A 21,447-nucleotide genomic window follows, 5' to 3' on the forward strand; every position below is an offset into this window, starting at 1 on the left:
TAATGTAAGTTATTTGAAAAAGAACATAGCCAGATATCTGACAACAGTACTGGAAATATATGAGAAGCTATGCACTTTTTTGTTGATTTATTATAAAAAATTTCAGATGTGTGCTTATTACAAGACCTTTGAGGAACTTCTAGCTGCCAACTTACCACTTCTTGCTGACCATTTACAAAACATTGGAGTTACACCAGATCTTTATGTCTTGGACTGGTTGTTGACTGTATTTGCTCGTCCATTACCTCTTGATGCTGCAGTCAGAATATGGGATGTTTACTTGCGAGATGGCGAGGAATTTCTCCTAAGGGCTGCCATTGGTTGGTCAATTTATTTTTAGTCAAATTATAAAGTAAAGAGTAGATCATGTTTGACTATTATTAACAAGCATTTCATTGTTCACTTTTCTCAGCACTGAAGGATGCTTCATTCAGCAGTGGACTGATAGGTTTATAGTTGCATCTATGAATATACAGTCCACATATTTTGTATCTTTCTGGACATGCTTTTGCAGTTATGTGGAGTGTGAAATGGGAGTTTATTGCAAAATATTTCATTATGTACAGCAGGCAAGGGCAACCTTTCCTCAGTCATGGGTCTTATTACGATTAAGCTATTTTTCTGCGGGCCAACCCACCAAAATCTATATCCAACCTAACCCAAAAGTAATGTTAATTTTGTATTAGAACGGACTGTGAAACAGTTTGTCACATCCACTGTATGATATTTTCAGTTTACAATTAGTCTTTTTCCCATTTATGAAACAAATCCACCATAATCATTTTTTAAGTAAAATGTTAATGTTTCTTGGCATTTAACAGAAGATGAGTGAAGCAGTCTGTGAATGCATTGATTTTTCCTACAGTTACAGCAATTTTCTTACTTATGAGACACTCCCACCAGAATAATGTCAATGTTAACCCTCTCAGCCTTGCATGACACCATTGTGGCGTCGAACATAAAAGGCGAAAAAACTTACGCTCATCCTCGCGACGTCAACGTTGCGTCCAATGGGCTATATTTTCAAATAACTCAAAAACAACTCTCTGAAACTGACTAAACTTTGGACGCCATTTGACAGACGTCGTTTTCTTTGTGTGGGCCTTATCACCATCCCCGAGACGGTCTTGGTCATCGTGTGTATGGCAGCGCAGCATGAAGCCAGTGTTGCTCGGGCCATTAGAGCCCCTTTAATTATTCCATGAGTTTTTGTGTTATATTATTTTTCCTACCATGCTTTGTTCTTTACAGTATTTAGGTATATAGTACATATTAATGAACACCATAATACAAGGAAAATGTCCACCCCGCCAGCGAAATTGGCAGTGGCATGAGTTTGGATGGGGAAGAATTCAGACTAGTTGCCATTGTGCAGGACACTGCCGTTCATGCTATCGTGGAGTTGCCTCACAATGGCGATGAATTTCAGTGGGCAGCCAAAACGGCTGAGGGTCCACCAGAGGGCTTCCCTGTTGACCACGTTGAAGGCCTTGGTTAGGTCAATGAAGGCCATGTACAGGTCACGACGCTGTTCTCTGCGCTTTTCCTAAATCTGGCAGGCACCAAAGATCATGACAGTGGTGCCACGTGATGGTCTAAAGCCACATTGGGATTCTGGGAGGAAGTTTTCCACCTCGGGGAGAAGTCTGTTTAGGAGGACTCGGGCGATAATCTTGCCAGCTACGGACAGCAGCGAGATCCCACGGTAGTTGCCACAGTCTGACCGGTCTCCCTTTTTCTTATAAATATTGGCGATGGAGGCATATTTGAGAGCTTGGGGATTTCCTCTTTTTCCCATTTTTCAGGAGAGAGTGGAGAGGGCTAGTAAGCAGAGGTCCTCCTGCTTTATACACCGTGGCTGGGATTCCATCAGGCCCTTAGGCTTTGTTATTTTTCATGTGTTTGATGGCAATAGCTACCTCATCCAGGGATGAAGGATAGCTGAGATGGGTCGGCTCTGGATGCTGAGGGACCTGCTGGGAGACCTAATCAAACAAGAATAAATAGAGACAGTCTGTCAACAAGAAAGAGACCTTTACCTTTGATCTGTGTGACCACTGCCTGTGACCCCACTTGGACTTACAAACCTTAGTTAATTCCCAAGTGACCCAATGCCACATAGCATCTAATCCATCAATAGACTGTGTCAAACTTGGCCCGTAAAGTCACACAAGTTAAAATGTTTATACTGTTGACTATTGCAACTTATTTCGCTGTTACATTTTCGTAGTTACTTACTCCTTGGTGATGAAACAGTAATGAATTGTGTGTTAAGATTATTCTCTTAATAAATATTGCTTTACTCACCATAAGCTAGCTGCATCTACCCGAGCCACATTACATAGAATTGCTCAATTACTCCACTGGCCGCACAAAGACATGGTCCAGGCCGTGGGTTGCCCCTGTCTGATGTACAGTATATTATTTGAATAGGCCAAGATGAGAACCTTCACAAATTTCACTCATTCACGTGAATTTTCTTGTGTATCTAAAGCATTGCTAGCAATAGGTTCTGAAATTATCCTCTCTTTCATTTTTATGTATCATTCATGATACAGTGACCCCTCGGTTAACGAACTCAATCCGTTCCAGAAGGTCGTTCGTTAACCGAAAAGTTCGTTAACCGAAACCATTGTTTCAATGGGTTTTTGGGTAATTGGTTCCAGCTCACCGAAAATTTCCTAAATTCAACAAAAATGGTAGAAAAGTTCACTTACTTTGAGGTGTGTATGTAGAAGGCTCCTGGATGATGATGATGATGGGATTTAGAATGGGGTGGAGGAGAAGGAAGAAGAGAAGGCATTGGGGTGGAAGAGAAGTCACCCCATGGCACCATTTCACCCATAAAATTTTAGCTCTCTTGGTGTAATTCAAGATTATTTTCTTTAAATCAACAGTGCACTGCATTATTTATTGTCAATATGTAAAATATATTTCAAAATGACCAATAATTTGCTTGGAAACACAGAAAAAAGCGTTTAGTTGAAGAGAGTCTCAAGCAAGATGTTACCTCCAGTGAAAACAGAGAGACTAACGCCTGTTTGCTGTGTTAAGAGGCTGGATGCTGCGCATTAAACTAGTCACTTTACCTTCAATTATGTTCAATAATTGTTAAAATGACTAAAAAATTGAATATTAAACTTTTAAAATTATTGAATAGTATAAACTTCTTGATATTTACTAAAATAGTAAGGAATTTAAGCCCTAGAACCGATTAATGTATTGGCGGACTGATACTAAAGCTGGTTGCCCGGTCAGTGCAAGCGAAAACATGTTGAGGTCGGTTCGTAAGAAATTCGTTAACCGAATTTTTGTTCGTTAACCGAATTGAAGATCCTTATGGAAGGCAGTTCGTTAACCGAAATTTCGTTAACTGAGGCGTTCGTTAAACGAGGGGTCACTGTATTACTATTTATTGATACAGTATTTATTTTATCATTAGTTTATATTTTGTACCCTCTTATTTTGGTTTTGTTCTTAGTTTTTTGCTGATATCATTTACATAAAAAAAAAGTTTATCAACCTGGATCTACTGTGTGATATATGTAAATATGAAATGTTGGGTAAAACCATGTATTTGTGATATACAGTACAGTACTGTATCTCCATAATGAGTTTTACAGCCTACAGGTTCTCATGAGTTACCTGCGAGGTGGACCACCTATAAGTACCTCCTGCCAGACTCAGGGAGCTTGTATTGCTTAACAGCAGGACTTATTATGTATGTGGAGAACACTTAGGCTACAAGCAGTCTTCTTATCAAGTAAAAAAAAGCTTCTGAACCCTTAATCCAATAGTTATTTTAAGAGATCAGTAAGGCATTTGATAAGGAGTCAAACTTTCAATCAAGTTCATGTGCTAAGAAGCTGCTCACCATAAAAGGGGTTTACACCTCATCTCCAATTCAGTTCATGCCATTAAGCTGTCCAGTCAGCACTTTCCTTACATATCCTAAATAGGAAACTAAAAAGATTAGTTGTGCTATTACACTTTATTAGGCCATTATACACAGTTGTACTCCCATTGAAACTTTGCCAAAAAATTTATATTAGGATTTTGATCTACCAGTAAGTTGGAAAAAAGTTTGACATTACAGTAAACCCTCAATAGCATGTACGCATATATGTGTACATGTAATATCAAGGCACTCCCCCACCCCCATAATAATACTGTACAGCAATTAAACATTGTCAGCCCATATACGTGTACATGTAATTGCTAATTTTCAAAAAGTAATACTTATCAGCACAACAGGCAAAGAATGAAGCATCGTAGCAGGCAACAGAGGCATGGTAGTTGACACATGGGAACGGTGGTAGGTGGCGGAGGTAATGGAGGGGGAACGGTACGTAAACAATGAGGCACTAATGTACAGGTATACTGTACCACGCACTAATGTACAGGTATACTGTATCACAAACTATAATTTGGTCACTTTACAAAATAAAGAATAAATTTTAACAAAATAATTGTTTTCTCTACATATAATTCAAGTCTGAGTATGTAAATAAACATGCAACTTATAATACTCAGAGGATATTATAGTTCACCCTAGTAAAACTGTTTTCTTTAATACTCGAATGTGGCTTAAAAATAAAGTACAGTACAGTAAACCCTTGCCCAACACGGGGGTTAGGTTCCTCTAAAACGGCGTGTTGGGCAAACTTTGCTTCTTATGGAAAAAATAGGGTGGCGGGATCATGGCCTCGCATGGACTCTTATCACGTGAAATGCATACCTTTTAAACATTTACATAATGCACAAATATGATAATAATTGAACTAACATACCATAAACAACTAAACATATTAATGATAAGCCATGTAAAATTTTATTACTTGACTCACTGATCCATGGTTAGATGATTGTAGTGCAACTATGATGATGGTGATGTCATAGATGTTGTGAAGCATTCTGATGATGGTGATTGATGAAGAAGACTTCGATGGTGATGAAACTGGAATTATTTTTATTTTTTAAGCAAGTATTTTGTCCTCACAACTACGAATTGTGCGTATGGTGGACTCATTTACAGAGTTCTCACGGGCAAGCGTTGCGACATGCCCACCATCACAAAGTTGATCTAAAATTTTTATTTTCACGGCTAATGTCATCAATTTTCTACTTTTCTTGGGTGTGCTACCTTCACTAGCATCACCTCTGCATTTGGGGCCATACTGCAAGGGCAGACACACACAGCAACGCAAAAACACAAAAAGTTCCAAAACTGCTTTCGTATAATTTTGACCGTACTGGCGCATAAGCAAAACTGGCGGGCATCTCCAACAGGCGCGTGGCTGAGGCAAAGTGGAGGAGGTGGCGCATTGTTAACCCGCTTATATTCAAATTTTCCGTGTTGGGCAAATTATTTGGCAACAAATTTAAACGCATATAGTCAAAATTGCATTGGACAAACCAGCATTGGGCGAGGGTTCAATGTAAATATAAAATAAAACTATAAAATAAGAAAAATGGAGAGCATGGGGGTGTGTGTGGGAGGTAAATGTATGTGGAGGCAGTGAACTGTACAGTGTGACGGACACATCTGCCTCCCTCCATCCAATGTGACATCATGGCATACAAACATGTCTCAGTCAGCTGGTTGACTGCCTGGCTGAACTGTGGCATTGCTTAGATGATGGTTTGGGTGTGGAAGGAGCTATTTTTTTTTCATAAAATATGTGCTATTGTATTTTAGGATATGCTATGTATCAATTTTATTGTTTCTCAAAGCAATTTTTTTTAAAAAAGCAGTTATAGCACTACTGGTGTCAGACATACTAATGAATGACTTTAGTTGCATTTGAACTTTTAGGCTAAATTAGAATTTTTTACCAAAGGGGACAAAGTTGGGATACCTGGAAGATTCAGGTTCAGCAGTTGGAATTCAGATAAAATGAATTGCACTGTAAAATAAATAAAGTCTATGGCACGGGAGTTATAGTAATAGTGAAGACACTGTATGCAGTGGCCTGACATGAATGGGAGAGGTTGCAGGGTGTTACTGGGTCAGTACCGCATGAACCAAATTTTACCAGGGAGTGCTGAATATTAATTCTGGTGCCTTAGATACTCTGTGGTTTAATGTATACCATGTATAGCACTTTATACTTAAAATATTGGGGTGCTACAGCACTCTCTCTTCCTGCATCCATATACTGGGTGGCATGAGAGGGGCAGGACGATGCGGCACAAAAGAGAGAACTGACTAACCACGGAGTGTGTGCGAGAGATGCCCATCTGCCAATAGTCAGTCAAAATATTTCTGAACAGCCTCGCAGATAGCTGAATTTCAATTGCAAATATTGAATAAAAGGTCACTAATAATTTTTTGTGAACAAGTGAATTCGCAACTATAGAGTACGGGGGGATGAGCGTATACTAAATATTCCAAGATTATTTTATATAACTCGGTTTTTCCGAGTTATTTTTAAATAAATTCCGAGAGTATAGCTGTCCCAGGTAATATAAAATTTGGAATTATCAAATGCCGAATTATCCAGGGTTTACTGTAGTGCAAAGAATCTCTGCGAATTTCGTTCACATCATTAGCTGGGTCCTTCTTTCTTGTAAATCAATACAGTCACCAGATCAAGGATTTATATCTTGATTTGACTGGGTGAGAAGAATGCTTTTAGCATAAAGATTGTCCACATGAATGATGAGTCCTGCTACTAAGCAAAATAATTTCCCAATGGTAGGCTCTATCAGGGCACTTTGGGGCAATATATCTCACAGGCCATTCATCTTTTTCCCTCAGCCACAAAACTGGATTTCAAACTTCAGTTTTTCATTATTTTAGCAGACTTAATATAATAAGATAATTCATTTTTTTTTTTTGCAGGAATCTTAAAATTGTATGAAACTGTGGTTACCAACCAAGAGTGTACTGCCACTGCCGCACAGTTTCTCACTCGTCTGCCAGATGATCTCTGTGTAGATGCTTTATTCCGGGCCATTGCATCCGTCCGAACTTCCGCCCACAAGCGCACATTTACACAGATCCTGCAGGCACACACAGATGCCGTGGCTATTACTGCTGTATGATTTTGGCCAACTTTTATTCTGTATTTCAAATTGTTGTTACTGCAGGAATGTTTTATTTATGAAATTTAAGTACGAGATTTTTATTTTTTTTATTTACTCTAATTTGTATGGGTAAGTCTTGATGCTTCCAAAAACTACAATATATTTAAAAGTATTGGATTCTAGTTATCATATTTACAGTCAAGACTAAATTAAATTTTTGAATTTTATGAAAAATACTGTATCATGATTTCTGTATAAGATCACTGTACAAACATTTTTTAAAAACTCTTTCTGACATATTCATCTAAACTTAAGTGTCACCTGTCCTTATATATATATATATATATTTTTTTTTTTTTTTTTTTTTTTTTTCATAATGACAAATGCTACTTCGGTAGTGGGCTGTTCCTATAATGTAGGATAAAATTTTGGATTTTTGATCATGGGTAATTAACCAGAAAACTCTCATTCAAGTTTTATACAAAGGTAAAAAATTTTGCTTAATAGTAAAGGTTGATATCTAATTTTCTTTGATCTTAACAAATGTACATGAAGTATTGGTAACTTTCCACAAAGCTTTTAAATATTTATTTTATACTTGACTACAAATTTATATGTTTGTATATTATATATTTTAATTTAAGATAAAATAGGAATTTATACATTTTAACATTAGGTCAGTTGGAGTGAGTAATCTGTTTTGGTGGATTAGTATCTTACTAAAGGAGATGTTTATTCCACTAGCTTCTAACTGCTTTGAATCAGGAGAGTAGTGTCTTCAACCACTTTGCAACATAATAAGATAAAGGCTTGGGAGAAGGAGAAGAGGGAGAAAGACCAAGAAGGAAAAAGTGAAGAACTCAATACAAGTAAGGGTGGTGAATGTCTATGTAGCAGCACCTTGTATGAATGACACGATGATGGCACTGAGTAAGGAATATATGTGCTGTTGGTGATGATCGTTTGTGTGAAGGATCATAGATTAACCAAACTGATATCATGGAGTCTTGATGTGGAAGGGATAACCAAAGAGTGCATCTGTTACAGCAGTAAGTGTGAATGAATGAATGACAGTAAATGAAGAAATGATTTGTGTTTGCTCATGATTCTGGCCACCCTGTAAAATGGTAGGAAATGGCTAGCAGAATGAAAGAAATCTGAAAACAATTAAATATCCCAGGAATTCCAATATAACTCATAATTTATCATATCAGAGATGGATTTTAATGAAATCAGTAATTGACACTGTTATATGTAATAGTTATTTGCATCATTGTTATTTAATGTTAAATTACCCTCTGTACAATAGAGCCATTCTGCTGTACAGTACACATCTAAGGAAGAAGTGGCATTCAACTGGAGTTCATGTTCAGTTTACTGCTCTGTATGGAAGCCAAAATATGAATGACTGAAGAAGTTTTATGTCAGAACAATTGGGGTAACTTCCAAATGAAGTTGTGATACGTCTTTAAAATTTTTAAGTGAATTGATATAGTTTATTAGCAGAGATAATTTGGAATGTGAAGTAAGAAATCACATGGTTTATATCTCATTACAGATATTATACCTCCTGTGCCTAGTGTCCACAAAAGCCATGTTTGCATAAAGATATAGTACTCATTTGTTTTACTTATTTCATATTAGAAATTAAAGTAAACATTGACCGATTGTAAAAAAGAATCTCGTTCATTTCAAGAACATAACTTCAAGCCAGTTATGTATCCTTTATAGTTAATTTTTTTATAATTTTTAGAGACTTAAGTTATATATCATCAGTTTGTGATCATTCATGGACCAGTATGTAATTACCCTGGATAAGCCGGGAAGCAATAGTTCAGGATAAATGGCTATGATGAAGTTATATATTATTCTATACAGTACTAACCTTAAGGTTCAGTAAAATGTAAGCAAAATTTTTAATGTTTCTTTTTATTGTTATTTTTTTTATTATTTGCACTCTAGTACAGAAATTTTTTGGTGTTATTTTACTTTCAGACAATGTGGGAATCTTTGAAATTTTATCTTTGCAATCAATAGGTTAAATAATTCAAAGACACTTTTCTTCTATGATGTTTCGTAATTACAGAGGTGTGTCTGTTCAGGAGGGACTGAATTACAGTACAGTTTACAGTACAGCCAGGCCTCACTTAACGCGTCAATAGAACCCAGGAGGGCCTGCCGCTAAGGAATCCGCTATGGCGAACAACAGAACATATGGGATTAATTCCAATAGAACCCAGCCCGACCCCCAAACTCCACTTTTTGACGACACATAACTATGTTGTAGTAAAAATTCTATCTTAACTTTATGATGGTATGAAAAAACAAGTAATATAGAAGAGGTTAGGTTAGGAAAGATAAAGGTTAACATAGGAAAAATAAAGAATAGGTTAAAAAACGAAAAATTTTGTGGAACACTTACGGTAGTAGAAGAGATGGGTCGGCATACGGGGATGGAGGCTGGTTCCGAGGCAGAGGGCAGATTACTGGCCCTCAGGTGAATCACCATTACTAGGTGAATCAACATCACTGTCACTTACCGTTGTCAGGGCTTCCCTGACAAATCCCTCAAAGTCAACTTCACTTTCACTATCACTGGCTTGGGCTGGCTGTGGTGGGTTGCGGGCGAAGAACTCGGTTATGCTTTGCTGACGGCTGGTGTTGATGTTGTCGTGATACACCTTGATGTACGGCTCCATAGCCTGCACCAGTCGGGTATGGAAGACTTCATAGCGTTCATCGTCATTGTCGCGGGAAAGGACTGACTTAATTTTTTCTGTAAACTCTATGACACACTTAATATCACTATGACTTAAACTAGGTTCTTCGGAGAATGACGCACCTTCTTCCTCCTCTTCACTGGCGTGTTCTTCTTCCAACATCTCGTCGGCAGTCACTTCAGGATCTTTGATCACCTCCAGGATGTCTTCGTTGGTGGTCTCGGAGAAGCCTTCAGCTGTAATATTGAGCGCAGCTTCTCTGGCAAGGTCCACTGCTACTGCAATAGTCTGAACCTGACCAGTCACAGGTTCACTCCTCCTCTCACCTGGTATGCCATGCAACACATGTCTCCATGCGTGACGAATCGTAGCAATAGTCAGCAGATCCCATGCCTCCACCAAGAAGTCTACAGCTTGTTTAACGTTAAACTACTTCCAAAATTGTTTGACGAGAAGTTCTTGAGTCACCGCCTCTTGTTCCTTGTCCTCGTCGCTTTTGCTCTCGCTGTCGGTGTCACCCAGCTTACGCAACTCATCCTTGGTGTTGGTAGAGTCGTTCAGGAGCTTGAACTTCTTTGCAGAGTACGCAGCTTTCACATTGCAGATCAACTCCTGGTCCATGGGCTGGATTAATGACGTAGTGTTGGGAGGAAGGAAGACCACTTTTACGTTGGGGGTGACGATCCATAAGTAGGGGCGAGTGTCCAGGTGCGTTGTCAAGGAGCAACAAAATATTGAATGGAACATTCTGTTGCTCGCAGAATTTCTGCACGTCAGGAACAAAACAGTTGTCAAACCAGAAGAGGGACAGAGAAGAGGACATCCACGCCTTACGTGCGGTTAGCCAGTGGACATTAAGCTTGTTCATGTCCATATTCTTGTAGGCGTGCGGCTTGCGGGCTGTGTGAATCACTGATAACTTTGGTTTACAGGTACCGGAGGCATTGGTGGTAAACAGGACGGTGATGCGTTCCTTCTGCAACTTCCGACCCCTTACCTTGCTGGCAGACTGGACAACGAAGGTCTTGGAAGGTAACTTTTCCAGAAAAGACCAGATTCGTCCATGTTAAACACCTGGTCGTCACTGTACTGTCCTTCCTCCATAATCTCACGTAAAAACGGAGGAAAATGTCTAGCCGCCACACGGTCAGCACTCGCTTCCTCACCACCAATGTTGATGTTGGTGATCTTGTTCCTCTTCTTAAACCTATGCAGCCAACCAGAGGAAGCATTGAAGGGTTTGGGCTCTGCAATTCCCAGTTTACGTGTCACTGCTGCGTATAGCTCACGTGCGTACTCCTGCACTGAGCGCGTGTCCACCGCCATGTTCCGTCGCGCCTGACGCACCAAATAACTCACCAGCAAATTTTCCACTTTTGCCAACACCCTGTTCTGGCAATACCTGATAGATGAAGCACCTGCAGACTTTGTGATTTTCATGTGGTCTTTGATCTTGGCTGCATCCTTCTTGATTGTACGAATCGTAGATTCGTTGACGCCATGCTGGCGCGCGAGATCAACTTGGCGTCTTCCTTTCTCCAAATCTTGAACAATTTGGTACTTCACCTCGTAGCTTAATGAACGTCGTGTCTTCTTTGGTTTAGTGCCGCTGGGTCCAGGTAAGGAAAGGTCTCTCTCTGGGGGCGTGGTGGTCCGGCGGAAGCCATTTTACGGAACAATGGATGCGCGTTAACCCGGGGTGGCCTTGAGGGATGAAACTGCCGCGGCTAGGTCAAGCGTCGTCTCTCCTCCCTCCCTCCCTCCCCGGGGTAGTCACGTCATAATACTTTAAGCCAATTACAGCTAGCAGCAGAGGGGGGTAGGGCTGCATGGCCAATCACAGTCCGAGACGTCATATGACGTCAGTGATAACGCAACAAAGACACACACTGCGCAACCTTACCGCGCCGCTTGCCCAAGCGGAGGGAGGAGGAGGGAGAGGCAGGCAGGCAGGCGGGCGGGCGGGTGGCGCGTGGGCAAAATCTAAAAATAGCATCCGAGCCGGACACTCACCGCGTATATGTGGAAAAAACCCGCGTTAAGTGAAAGTTCAGCTTTGGCAAGGCACCGCGTATATGCGAAAACGCGTTAAGTGAAACCGCGTTAGGCGGGGTAAAACTGTATTTATAATATTTTTTGGTACGAACAGGCTTGTCATTGTATTACCGTATGCACACCTTCTACATGTACACACAAAAATTATCAATATAGAACATAACTGAGGCAATTCTATCAATATTCTATGACGCTGTGTGATTTTACAGTTCTAAAACTTTGACGTGCGTTTACTCAAAACTATGATTTGGTGAGTTCGTCATTCCTACGCTAGATGCCTCATACTCCAGGGGGTCCAGGGGAGCTGGCGGAGCCCTCAATTTTGGAGGTTAGGTTAGGTAATTTTTAGGTCATTTGCGAGGGAAATGTCATAGAAGAAAAGTGTCTTAGAATTGTCTAAATTATTGACTGCATAGATAAAATTCTTAAGATTCCCGTGTTGTCCGAAAGTAAAACTTTACCAAAGTATTTATCCTCCGGAAATGCAAAAATTTAACTTATGTAACAGGAAGAGTCTCGATTGGCCTCATTATTCATGTTTTGTGGATATACTTCTTACCAATGTATGCAATCAAAGTTTTATCTTTTCTTGTGGAAATGTACACAAAAATATTAGTGTATTCATTATAGTTACCGATATTAACTGCAGTTCATTTTGTGTGCTGCATATCATTTTTTATGTATTTTTTCTCAGAACATGAATATTGAGAGTCATTAAGGTTCTTGTTGTTGGTATAGTTTGTTTTTGCATATTAGGAGGATGTGAAAACTGTGTAAATTTAATTTAAGATGCACTTGGGAAAATTTTACCAGAACTGCCATAATACATTTATTGCTGTAAGAAGTTATACAGTACTTTGAAAATGTTATTTCACATTCAGGCAAGTTATTAAACAAAAAGTAGATTTATATTAATACATGTTGGGGGAATTAAAGCCACGTTGTTTTAAAACGATGAGGATAACATATGATATCAGAATGTCAAGAACTTGGAGAAATTTTTTTCATATATGGGTACAGTATTTCAGTCTTATCACCTTTACATTCAATATTGTAACATTAACCACTTCAGATGGAAGAGGAAAATATGACAGAATTGGAAAGCATAGTACAGTACTGGGAAGATACTTTCTCTAACATAACCATCCCAGCATAATCTAACCAGTTTCATTCATAAACTAATTAACCCTCTTTTGCATCATGAAGCAAATTGTGTCAAAACATGGGCAGCACTAATTGCATCTGTGATACAAATCACATCATTAAACTCTTAAAATAAATTGTCTCAAAAAAGTTTTCAAGATCAGTGCCTTAAATTTTCATACATCATAGATGACTGCATGGTCTTGCGATGGCAACTTCCAGAAAGTACCAAAGTGTGGGGGAACAAAAATAGTCTTATTCTCATCTTATTTTTTTTTCTGCTGATATTAAAGCCAAAACAGTAAGGAAGCCAGTGATGTGTAAATTATGAATAAAAAAAAACTCTTGTGGGATAAATTAGCTGCAGAGAGATGACAAGACCTCACATGAATTTTGTTGTGGTGATGGAAATTTAAAAATTATTGTGTGTACAAGAGGGTTAAGTAACTTCAGTGACCTAGACAATAATGTTCTGATATCACATTGTTAACCACTACAATTAAAATGTATATACAGTATGTGCAAGGTAATTTATCTTGTAGTTTTACAAGAAATTATACTTTATTTATTTCTTTAAACTAGTATGGGTACAGGTTTACAGTCTGACTCATTATTACCCTTCAGAGTTTGATCTGATATTGTTGATATATTTAAATGCATCCTCTGAATATTTATCACCTACCCACTGACACATGCATCAGTTCATAACATAATCTTAACATTTTGTCATTACTTGTGGTGCTTTATAGTTTTGAAAGATGGGAAGGATCCTAGATGCAAATAATTTTGTCTGTTTGTACATTTATATAATCCTATAGATCTGTGATAATTAAATACTCAATACATTTCTTCACTTTAATTATTGATATATCTATGGACTTTTCACAGGTAGGACTTATAATGAACAGTCACATGTATGATCAGTACACTTCTATATTTCAGGTTTATGAGTTGTGTTTTTTATGTCTCAAGTACAGTAATAAATCATGTGTATTGTATTAACTATATGGTGTAATTGGCAAAAGAATTATACTATATACTATGTGCTGATGAAGGTTAGTCTTCAATATCTATTGCTTTACATTATAAAATGTTAAAAGCCATACAATATACCTATAGGGGCCTGTTGAAAAGTAAATGCCAAATAGTCTTGCTTATTGCCACAATTAATTTCTTAAACTTCTTAAAATAATCATGATTTTTTCATATACTGTACATACACAGACACATACTTCTGAATACTGACTGTATCAAATATCAGTGTGAATCATTCTTGTTAAGAAAAGGAAGTACAAGGAAATATTTTATTTATTTATACAATAAGTCCTCGCTTAACGTCATGGTTCCGTTCCTGAAAGCTGCGACATTAACGGAATCAATTTTCCCCCTAAAAAATAGATAAAATGCGAGAGTTATGTTCCCCAACCTCCCTTTGCCCCCATAAAATACATTGCAAATACAGAAATTCAATGGCATTTTTATAGAAAATAGTATTTATATAAATAAATAAACAAAATCATTTTGTATTGTACTGTACTCACTCATGAATGGAGGTGGTGGTGGGTAGTGGAGCGGAGGAGGAACGGGGTGGTGAGTCACCGAGACCCAGCAGGTGGCTCCTACTCCTGGTTTAAAACCTCCATTTTTGTAGCAAGGCTAATGGTCTTACGTTGCTTCTTCATAACACTAGCACCAGTAGCACTTGATGGGTGCTTGGAAGCCAATTTGCGCGGTTAGAGTACAGTATTTAGAGCTTAAACACGCACGAACTCTGTGGTAACTTAACAAAGACTGGTGACGCTCTGCGGGTGAGAGCGTAGCACGCCAAGATGAGAGAGAGGGTGATACGCTTTACAAAGTAGTCCGTGACGATGTTATACTCAATTGGCGGGCCATTATCCGAATCATGGGTATCTAAAGAATAGCGACGTTATAATGAAACAATGTTATCGGGGGCAACGTTAAACAAGGACTTGTGTGTGTGTGTGTGTGTGTGTGTGTGTATATATATATATATATATATATATATATATATATATATATATATATATATATATATATATATATATATATATATATATATATATATATATATATATATATATATATATATATATATATATATATATATAGGTAATATATATAATTGTTTATTACAGATCCTTTATATATATATATATATATATATATATATATATATATATATATATATATATATATATATATATATATATATATATATATATATATATATATATATATAAAGGGATCTGTAATAGGTAATTTACCTCTAAACCAAAATATGGTTCTTTAAAAAGAATGAAATCTCTTCCATAATTTTTTTCTTTTCTCAGAGACAGAAATGATGGTAGTGCAGTAGATATAGCTTGTGAAATTACTCATTATTTTATCTATTGATCTTACCAGGAGAATTGCAGTGATAGTAAGGCAGTTGGATTAGCTCTCCTATTAGCTTGTATCAGGTAAGCATTGACCTTTATGAAAGAATGGACACTTTTAAAACGAGATTTTTCTTACATGTGATGTAAAAACTTTTTTTAGTGTTTTATTGTTATATTTTGAAAATACTCTTATTATTCTGTTAGGGATGATCTTTGAAACTTGCATTATTGTGATGGGATGGTTTGAGAATGAGGCTCACACTGATAATTCTCTGTGTACTGTATAGAAAAAAAAAGAAAAGTGGGTGTTTAATGCCATCGTCTAATGGCTAGTCAGTTAGTTGCTGTCCTTATTGTTTCAAACTGATTTGAACTTTTCTTTAACACCTTCTAAAGTTGAATTAAAATTAAATCATGCATAGAGAATACTGTACAGTATAGGAAATTCTTCCATGTCAGATATGTACACTCGGTAAAAAAAAAGTATCTTTCATGAGGGCTCCGATGAATTTTGAACTGAACAATCCACACGCAGGGCTACTAAAGCAAGGTATGTCTCATGGGGTCTTTATCAAAAATCTTTGTTCTTGGTGTCATTTTGTTTCGGACATGATTTATAAAGATAGTTTATTAACCAAGTACAGTATACTGTATGTGAATTCATTTATGAGTGAAAGTCAAATTCAGGAAGTTGAGCAATATGAGAAGTTTTTAAAAGCAGAAGCTTATTTGAAAGTAGCCTAACACTTTTTTTTAAGTCAAATGGGATTAATTAGGTACAGTATACAGTATACCATAGTTAAATTCCCAAAGCTTAATAACATCCTCTAATAATGAAGACAGGGAAAGTTTATCATATTTTTCAATATAAAATAAGGCCTAGATTGGTTTTATGAATAATAACATTTCAGACTGTTTTTTTTAGAAATCAGAGTTATTATGTACAGTACTATAGAAATATTTGTTGAATATGTTTACTAATACATTAAAGAACTACAATAAATTGAAATTAACTAGAAGCAAGCACTAAGACCCAATAAAATAATTAAGATTAATTAAAGAAAGTAGGTACTGTATATATCACATTTTGTGTAGCTGTTGTTTATTATTTGACATTAAGAACAGGCTGTTAGAAAATTGTCAAGTTTTGGGCCAAACTGATTATTATTAGAATAAATCTGAAAAGGGTTTTAAAACTGAACTGAATGGATGCTTTCATAATACAGCTGCTCCTCAACTTACAACGGGGTTAGGGACCCAAATCCAGGTCGTAAGTCGAAAATGCTTAAATAATATATAGAAAATCTAAAATGGGTGTCTCTTTTTCTTCTCAGCACCACAAAACTCTCACTTTTAAGCTTGCCAGCCATTTTAAAGTGAATTACAAGCGAAAATTTGGCAGTACACAGCGCAATCACTAACATTGGGACTCGAAAATACATAATTTGACAAAATTTGGGTACGACTGAGGCGGTCGCATGTTCGGGTGGTCGTAGGTCGAGTATGTCGTAAGTTGAGGAGTAGCTACATGATATGTGATACATACAAGTGATGGGTAAAATGGTTTCACTATCTTGGCAGAATGAAGGTGTTTTATGTATAATATATATCATGCCTTATGGTCCTGATGAAAGGTGTAGTTTTAGATTAGAAATTCATAAAAACTAGTAAGACATTTTATCAAAAGGTGAAATATTACAATACTGTAAATAACTGTGCATAAGATTAAACTACAACTTCAAACTTAGCCTCCCAAATATTGTTGTCTTGTGAATAGTTTATATCACTAAAACACCAAAGAATTACAATTAATCTTCAGTAATATTGTCATGTACAGTATGTGCCAATATGGCAGTTTTGAGTTAAGATTACCTACAGTAGTTGTTCTCCTGACCTCTCCCCATGTGTTAGACATGACAGAATGGCAAATACTGCTTAAGGCTTTCTGGCATTGAGAATCCCATTCATTTTAACAAGCAGCAGTACCTGGCAGGAAGTATAGGAGTAAAGTCGAGGTGCTCCATAGAGGCATACCAGCCATGTGACACTACCAATTGGCAGTGAAAGGAGCTGCTACTCCTGCCATTTTGTACTTGCAAACCACAACAGCCGGACTATCTCGTGTTTCTCCCACCTTTTGTACTCATTTTAGCTATAAGAGACATTTCTAATAGTGTTCAGCCTTGGACAAGTGATATACTCATATCAAACTGCATACACAGATATTTTAATGCAAATATTGTTACAAAAAGGATTTAGCAGGATGTAGCGATAAAAAAACTTTAACCTTAACATTGCGCTCTGGAAAATATACAGAACAGTTAAATTTAACAGTATCAAGTTTAGTGATATGGAAAATGTGCCATTCATACCACCGCTTACACACCAGAGAATGTGCGATATTATTGACAACCAGAGGTCATCCCAGAGGATCCTGATGTGGACCATCTTTTATATTAATGATACACCAGATATATTTCTAACCCATCATCACAAACCAGAAATCATCGTTAGATTAAGTGAGCTACTCATAAAAATTTGTTTGTACAAGTTTATGTACCATTTAGCCCTTTTCAAGTGAAGAAGCAAAATTTACATGCCCAAGAGAGAGTATAAATTTTTGTTATGTATGATGCAGCAGGTAATTTCAAACTTTAAATAGCATTATCTGGAAACTGTATTTTGGCACATACACCACTATGGGACACACCACCACATATGATAATGCTGGTATTTAATTGTCAATTACAATATACTAATGGGGGGAGGCCGGTCCGTTATAGCTGGATGTCCATTATATCTGGATCCGGAATAATAATGGACTCGGTCCGTTATATACCAACATGTTCTGTAGTGGCCACGTGTGTCACTTTTCACCACCAACACTCATCATCACCACCAACATTCACCATCACCACGAACATCATGTTCAAATTAATCTCTGATTGCATGGTTTTCTTCTGCTTTATAATTAGTTAGTTACTCATCTCAAATACATGCCCTATTTTATTATCATTGATTCAGTATGTACATAAACAATACAAGTACACCTATACAATATACAAATACCTTGCAGGTATACAGTTGGGTCTCACATTACGCGGTTAATGTAACCCGGAGGGTACCGCGGAAAGTGAGGAACGCGTAAAGTGAACAACATAACATATGGGATTAATTGAAATGGAGTCCAGGCCGATCCCCAAACTCCACTTTTTGACGACACATAACTATGTTGCAGTAAAAATTTTTTCTTAACTTTATGATGGTATGAAAAAACAAGTAATATAGAAGAGGTTAGGTTAGGAAAGATAAAGGTTAACATAGGAAAAATAAAGGTAAGGTTAGAAAACTAAAAATTATGTGGAACACTTACGGTAGTAGAAGAGATGGGTCAGCATACGGGGATGGAGGCTGGTTCCGAGGCAGAGGGCAGATTACTGGCCCTCAGGTGAATCACCATTACTAGGTGAATCATCATCACTGTCACTTACAGTTGTCAGGGCTTCCCTGACAAATCCCTCAAAGTCAACTTCACTGTCACTATCACTGGCTTGGGCTGGCTGTGGTGGGTTGCGGGTGAAGAAATCTGTTATGCTTTGCTGACGGCTGGCGTTGATGTTGTTGTGATACACCTTGATGTACGGCTCCATAGCCTGCACCAGCCGGTTATGGAAGACTTCATAGCGGTCATCGTCATTGTCGCGGGAAAGGAAGGACTTCATCTTCTCTGCACACTCCATGGCACCCTTAATATCACTATGACTTAAATTGTGTTCTTCGGAGACTGCCGCACCTTCTTCCTCCTCTTCACTGACGTGTTCTTCTTCCAACATCTCGTCGGCAGTCACTTCAGGATTTCTGATCACCTCCAGGATGTCGTCGTTGGTGGTCTCGGAGAAGCCTGGAACTGTAACAGTCTGCGCAGCTTCTCTGGCAAGGTCCACTGCTACTGCAGCAATCTGAACCTCACCAGTCACAGATTGACTCCTCCTCTCACCTGGTATTCCATGCAACACATGTCTCCATGCGTGACGAATTGTAGCAATAGACAGCTGATCCCATGACTCCACCAAGATGTCCACAGCTTTTTTGATGTTAAATACTCTCCAGAATTGTTTGAAGAGTATTTTTTGCTGTTCTAACCGTTGTTCCTCATCTTCGTCGCTCTTGCTATCGGTGGTGGTGTCACTCAGGTCACGCAACTCTTCCCTGGTGTTGGTGTAGTCGTTCAGGAGCTGGAATTTTTTTGTTGAGAATGCAGCTTTCACATTGCAAATCAACTCCTGGTCCATGGGCTGGATTAAAGACGTAGTGTTGGGAGGAAGGGAGACCACTTTTACGTTGGGGTGACGATCTAACAGTAGGGGCGAGTGTCCTGGTGCGTTGTCCAGCAGCAACAAAATATTAAATGGGACATTCTGTTGCTCACAGAATTTCTTTACATCGGGAACAAAACAGTCATCAAACCAGGAGAGGGACAGTGTAGAGAACATCCATGCCTTACGTGCTGTCAGCCAGTGGACATTTAGCTTGGTCATGTCCATGCTCTTGTAGGCGTGCGGCTTGCGGGCTGTGTAGATCACCGATAACTTGAGCTTACAGGTACCGGAGAGGCATTGGTGGTAAACAGGGAGGCGGGTGATCGTTCATGCATTTTTCTGGCTGAATCCTGCTAGCATTCATCTAGCATGGGACTTGGAAGAGTGATTTTTCCAGAAAAGACCAGATTCGTCCATGTTAAACACCTGGTCGTCACTGTACTGTCCTTCCTCCGCCAATCTCCGCGTAAAACGGAGGAAATTCGAGCATAGCACGATCAGCACTAAACTTCTTCACCACCAATGTTTATATTGGTGATCATATTCCGGATCTTAAACCTCTGTAACCACAGAAGCAGTAAAGGTTTAGACTCTGAAGTTACATCTTCGTGCCACTGCCATGCCTTTGATTCACGTCGTAGTCCTTCACAGAAGCGTGTGGAAGACGCCATGTTCAAATCGCGCCTGGCGCGCAAGTACCTCACAAGTAATTTTCTGTCTTGAAGCACCTGGTTGTGAAAATACTTGATCATGAAGCACCTGTAGACTTTGTGATCTTCATGTGCTCCTTTATCTTGGCACAGATCCTTCTTTATAGTCCGGATCGTAGATTCGTTCACGCCATGCTGGCGCGCCAAATCAGCAGCCTGCCTTGTTCCTTTTCTCCAACTCTTGGATGATGCTATACTTCACCTCGTGGCTTAAGGAAGCGATACGTGTCTTCTTTGGTTTAGTGCCGCTGAGTCCAGAGTAAGAAAGGTTTTTCTCTGGGGTAAGGTGGTCCAGCGGAAGCCATTTCACGGAACAATGGATCTTGATTTGAATTAGCCTGGAGGATGGGAAGCTACATGGCTAGGTCAAAATTCGTCTCTCCTCCCTCCCTCCCTCCAATTGGACACGTCATAATACTTTAAGCCAGTACAGCTAGCAGCAGAGGGTAGGATGCAGCTAATCCACAGGTCTAATCATCATATAGCGTCAGTGATAGCAACAAGACACACACTGCGCCTTATGTAAACACCCAGCGGAGGAGAGGAGAGCAGGCAAGCGGGCGGGTGGGTGGCGTCGGGCAAATCTAAAAATAAGCGTCGCGCCGGACACTCGCGTAATGGCGTTCGCGACCCGCGGAATGTGAGCATGTTAGGTTCTGGCAAGGCACGCGTTAACGGTGAAGCGGAATGCGGGACGCGTAATGTGATTGACTGTACATTCACTATGTAAACAGCACACATGTACAGTATATCAAAAGGTACTTCCACACTTTGTGTGAAAAGCGAGATCACAGATAGAGGAGGTGACATGGTTCTACCTGTATACAGTAGTTTATGATAAAGGTCAGGTAAGTTTTAATTTTTCGATATTTGTTTAAATAATGAAGAAAATTTGATGGAGAATCTTGTGGCAGCTGTGGTTGTAGTTGAGTTGCTAATCATTTATATAATTTTCATTATTTAACAAATATACAAACATTTGAAAATCCTCATGACCTTAAATAACAATAGAGAGTTTATTATTAAAAATTTCTACCTTTGGTTCTATTAATAATTATCTTGACAGTGA

The 21,447-nt window shown here is 38.4% G+C and overlaps 1 protein-coding gene across 2 annotated transcripts in view; it reads left to right on the plus strand.

The window, feature by feature from the left end:
* The window catches only part of LOC121868855 (TBC1 domain family member 14-like), a 69,427-nt gene extending 60,886 nt beyond the window's left edge, over nucleotides 1–8,541 (plus strand). For both annotated transcript variants that reach the window (XM_042369842.1, XM_042369841.1), the window contains 2 exons: nucleotides 107–320; nucleotides 6,845–8,541. In XM_042369842.1, the coding sequence (XP_042225776.1) occupies nucleotides 107–320; nucleotides 6,845–7,047 (417 nt within the window). In that variant the 3' untranslated portion in view covers nucleotides 7,048–8,541. The remainder of the gene's footprint in view (nucleotides 1–106; nucleotides 321–6,844) is intronic.
* The last annotated feature ends 12,906 nt before the right edge of the window (nucleotides 8,542–21,447 follow it).

Source organism: Homarus americanus, unplaced genomic scaffold (genome assembly GCF_018991925.1).
Source record: "Homarus americanus isolate GMGI-L3 unplaced genomic scaffold, GMGI_Hamer_2.0 scaffold30535, whole genome shotgun sequence".
In the NCBI taxonomy this organism is placed as follows: Eukaryota; Metazoa; Arthropoda; class Malacostraca; order Decapoda; family Nephropidae; genus Homarus; species Homarus americanus.